At 43.9% G+C, this 5,000-nt stretch overlaps 1 protein-coding gene across 1 annotated transcript; it reads right to left on the reverse strand.

Moving 5' to 3' along the window:
• Positions 1–236: 236 nt before the first annotated feature.
• FUT4 (fucosyltransferase 4) lies at positions 237–2,787 on the reverse strand. The gene has a single exon (XM_073582973.1). It carries the CDS (start codon positions 2,124–2,126, stop codon positions 1,035–1,037), a length of 1,092 nt encoding a protein of 363 aa, XP_073439074.1. The 5' UTR covers positions 2,127–2,787; the 3' UTR covers positions 237–1,034.
• Positions 2,788–5,000: the final 2,213 nt, after the last annotated feature.

Below are 5,000 nucleotides of genomic sequence, written 5' to 3' on the forward strand. Positions count from 1 at the left end.
CTATCTATCTATCTATCTATCTATCTATCTATCCCATATCTATCTATCTCCTATCTATCTATCTATCTATCTATCCATCCCATATCTATCTATCTATCTATCTATCTATCTATCTATCTATCTATCTATCTCCTGCCTGCACAGTGATACAGATGATGTAGGAGCTGGTCCATCACTGCTACATCTGTATCTACACAACCTAAGTAGCTAAATTAATCCTACACATAAACTTGCAGTTTATTCCCAAAAAATGTATTTATTTTTCAATGACAAAATATATCACAAAAGACAAATAGTGTCGCCCAGTGTCTTGTGCTTCTGTTCAATAATTTACCTTTATAAACCCTGCACGCCCAGTCAGGGAGTACCATCCCGTAAACTATATCCTTGTACAGACTTCAAGTAATATCGACATAAATAGACATATTTCTTTAAAAAAAAATTCTTACAGTTTCTGTTTTCAAATAATTTAAGTAAAAACACATCCACATTTATATCATTCATAAATATCAACCATGTAAAAAGGGATTGCCCGGGCATTTTTTCTCGAAATTGGTTATTTAAAATGTTATAAGAAAAAGATAAAATAAAAAATCACAACAGGTAAGAAATTTATTTGAAATAGCCCCCCCAAAAAAAGAAAATAAACAAAACCTTTTTTTGCTATTTTAAATAACTCTTCTTACCTGTTGTGATTTTTTATTTTTTATTTTTTTTTTCAGTTTTCTTTGATTTTGTTTTCTTTTTAGTGTTTTTGCACTAAAATAAAACCCAAAAAATGAAGAAAACTCTGAAAACTAAAATAATCACTAGAAAATGATTATCCTTGTAAAGAACAGTAGATTTCAGGACCTAGGCTTAAGTGCACAGCATTAGGACCAGACTACATGTCCTGAATTTTTTGTAGTGTGACATTTTCTGAAATTTGAGTGTTTTGCCGTTTTGGACACTCCGGTTGTAAATCCGGCATGAGGCTTGCTGTCTGATGGGGGGGGCTCAAAGTTTGATAAGAACTTAGGACCAGAAGTCTTCCTTCAGCTTTCGAACCATCCTGCAAGATCAGAGATGGTGCGATACTCATCCCCGGATGCTTTCACGGTTTCGCAAGCCGTGCAGTAATGTTCATCCCAAAAGGAAGTCACGTGGACGTCGTACCTCTTCTTCCACGTGAAATATCTCCTGTACATGTGAGTGTTTTTATCGAGAAACCTCAAGTACATGGCCAACTTTTTGGGACTGGAGAAGTCATCTACATGAATGAAGGAGTTCCGGGGAATGAACATCTCATAGTTATATCGACTTGGGCCCATGACTATAGGGACCGCGTTAGATTTAAACGCGTTTCTCCACAATTTCTCGGTGATATAATCCGTGTGTAGCGAATTCTCGAAAGCCAGATAAAACTTGTATTCCGTCACTGTCTTCACAATATTATCATGCTTCAAATCCATCCCGTACCTCCCGTAAATGTCAATATCAATGTGTTCCCTAAGCTGGTTGTAATACTGAACTCGCTCGTGGTCCTCATTCCAGTTGCTAATCACCCACGCCACTAGTTTTCTTTTTCTTGGGAGAAATATTTTGGCACGTTTTCTGGAAAAAAAGTAACCATATGGCACAAAAATATCAGAGTCCACTCTGTAGGACATGGTCCAGTTGAACATACCAACTAAGGTGGTCAACCAGGGCGAATGAGAAGGTGACTCAAAGTTCATCCAGATCCACTTTTGGCTTGCCGGACGCTTGGTTATTGGAAAGTCACCATATTCTCCAATGTCCCTATGATGAAATAACACGGCATCAGCTTCCAGGGAAAGACTCCTGTTAGTGGTCAGTTGGCACCCGGTGATGTTGAAGAGGAGGTGGCAATCTCCAAGTCGTCTTCTCTTGCCAAAAGGTTCGTACCAGATGAGTAATGTGACTTGTTTTGGTTGCGTAGGATGCCCCCATAGTAGTGAGAATTGAGTATGGTTGTAGAGGAAATCTTGGGTGCAGGCATATACTAACAGTAAGGTGCAGGTCAAGCTGAGGGCAAGGACCTGTGACTTAAGGGTCCTCCAGCGCCCTCGCCGGCAAGGTCTCCATCCTCGCAGTTGCTCGAAAGACAACAAACTTTCTCCTCTCATGCTGGCTCACTTGCCTAGGCTGTGACTTGATGTCTTCAGTCCTGGAAAGAACCCAGTCAATGGCCGGTTCCCAGAGTATCTCATGCCTTTAATTTTGTATTCCTCTTTGTGCGAGGAGACGTCTGGAAAGATCGGCTGCCCTTGGATCGTCGTCTCTTTTTTGCAGAATGCCTTCAGGTTCCGAAAAGGAAGTTTTAGAAAAGCAGAGAGAATGTGAATGAGTTCATGTGCGTCCCATCATCATACAAGTCCTGACACATGTTAGGAGTTGGTGTTTGCATTTCCATGCGCCGGGTGTGCGTTATATCCTTACCCAGACTGAAAATTTCCATGAGGTTAATTCATCAGGAACCTCAAGATACTGAGAGCAGACAGCTTCCTCATGGTTTATGTGATTTCCATGCTGGGATACTTCTTCTTCTCCTTTCAGCTGGTTGTAGCTCTCTATCTAGTGGAGCTTTTGTGCACCCTTCTGGAAGCCGTCCCCGCTGTGACTAGGATTTCTTCTTCTCCTTAAAGTGCACTTTTCTCACCGCCTTGTACTTTGGATCTGTGTCACAGCCATCCCCATTGCCTTGGGTGGACTCGGCGCTGAGCAGCCTGGCAGTCTTGTGCAGCACAGCAGCTCGCCCCACCACATCCACATCATCAGTCAGTCACACCTCCAGTGATGTCATCTGTCACTCAGGAAGTTCCCGAAGAAACCTGAGATTGACTTACTGGGTGACAATCATTTGCTTTCAGTTAACCCTTCATCTTTTTACTTTTTTTTTTAACCCTTTCACTGCCACCAAGGAAAAAAAAAATATTGATCTGGCAGCAAAGAAACAGCAGTTCTGTGACAGCACCACCAGAGGGGTGTATGAAACCAGCAGGAATGCAATTGCCAGAAAAGACCAGCAAGGTTTTTTTTCTTCTTCTTCATATGTTAACCCTTTCTTAGGCTTTCTATCATCCGTATTAAAGAGACGTACATGCATTATGAGCAAGGAACAACTATGATGATTCTATACAACTAGCAATCAGAACCACCCAGATACTATATGAGTTTATGAATAGGGCATTGGTTCTGTTTGTTGCTGAATTTTGCATAATTTTAGAAAATTGTAACCACGTTATATGGTACAGCAGCATGTGAACAGGTCCTAAGAGAGCATGCACGGATCCAGGATTATGGAAAGTGAGAGGAAAAATCTACTTTGATCCTTATAAAATCAGAGGCTCAGTATGGGCACATAGCAGTACAGTAGAGCATCTCTGTGGGCACCAGTGTTAGTTTTATTTTCCCTAAACATCTGATTAAATCCTCAGCAATACAACCTAATGTAATTGTGTTTCTGAAAATAAAAAAAAAGGTCTACATATGATTAACAAATGAAGTAGTGGCTCCATCGCAAAACTTGTAAAAGGACACAGAACAGAGATAAAAACACAGTGATGGCACAGTACATACAGCTCTGGCAAAAACTAAAGGGAACCTGTCACCCTCCCAGGGCGTTTTTAAGTTAAAGAGCCACCTTCCGCAGCACTAAGGCTACATTCTGTGAAGGTGGCTCTTATGTTTCTTATCCCTAGGAACGCTGAAATACAGACTTTTATAAATTGCCCGCTATACCTCTATTGAGTCCCGGAGGTATGTTTTCTCCCCCCTGTGTCAACCGCCTCAGAGCCGTCAATCATCTCCCTCTTGCGTCTGTGCGCCGCCTCCTGTGTTCCTGTTACATACCCGGCGCCTGCACTCTGCCAAAATTTCTCGGGCATGCGCCGTGCGCGCTGCCTGGGAGCTTAAGGGTCGCCCTCTCAGGGCTGTGGGGTACTCGGTACCCGGGCTGGTGTCAGGGGGATGTTTCACAGCAGCGATGACCCGGTCCGTGGCCCTGGGCGCCCAAGTAATGGGGAGATGTAGTTAATGGTAGAATAGTTTGTGACGCCACCCGTGGTGTTTGGCAAATATGTTGTTAGGCCAACGCTGCATACAGATCCGCTGGGACTGATGGTATGTGCAGCTTAGATGGTAAAGCTCCCCACAGGTGGGGCTGTAGTCCCAGGGCAGTGTAGATGTAGCTGGCACGGGGATGTAGTAGTGCCGAAAGCATAGGGAACAGACAAGACACAGCGGTTGTAGTTTCTGTACCTTTACTGAGGATATGCAGTCCAGAGTCCTGATTACAGATGGTATTGAAGCAGGTCAGCCTGGAAGCAGATCAGGATTCTCGTTCAGCAGAAGGGCTGTGCAGTCTCCTTCCTAGCGCTTTGTAGTGTGAAGCACTCCAGTACTCAGTTACTCTGAAATGCCTCTCTTCAGATGTTCCTAGAACTATACTTGTATGACAGACAGCTGTAGCCTCTCTCGGGGACTCCTCTCCTGAGTCCTGGCTCTCTATTCAATTGCTATTGTGTCCCAAGTCTTTGGTGAGAGCAGGGCATTTACAGCCTCCTACTCCTCTGGTATCTGTGGCAGGACCGTTAGTATCCGTACCACCGTGGAGACCAGGCTCCAGTCTTTGCACTCTAGCGGTGAGGGAGCTCTCCTCCTGGAGCTCAACCTCCGCCCCGCTCCACACGTCTGCACACATGGACCTCCTCACACTATCTGCCTACTCCTTCCTCCTGACCATCAGAGAGCACTCTGCTCCTCAATCCGGGATCAGAGCTCCCCCTGCTGGCCCAGAGTGGAACTGTGTAAAGTATCTCTAAGTTTAATGGTGAATGGTCGACCATGAAACAGTGCCTACAGCGGCATTGGAACATTCTTAAAACCGATCCATCTTTAGCTTCTTTCCTGCCTGAAAGGCCACTTATGACAGCTAGAAGAGGCTATAATTTGTCAGATGCCCTTGTACACAGCCATTATGTCCCACAAATTAAAAATCC

Source organism: Dendrobates tinctorius, unplaced genomic scaffold, assembly GCF_039654945.1.
Source record: "Dendrobates tinctorius isolate UK_male_01 unplaced genomic scaffold, ASM3965494v1 ptg000075l, whole genome shotgun sequence".
NCBI lineage: Eukaryota > Metazoa > Chordata > Amphibia > Anura > Dendrobatidae > Dendrobates > Dendrobates tinctorius.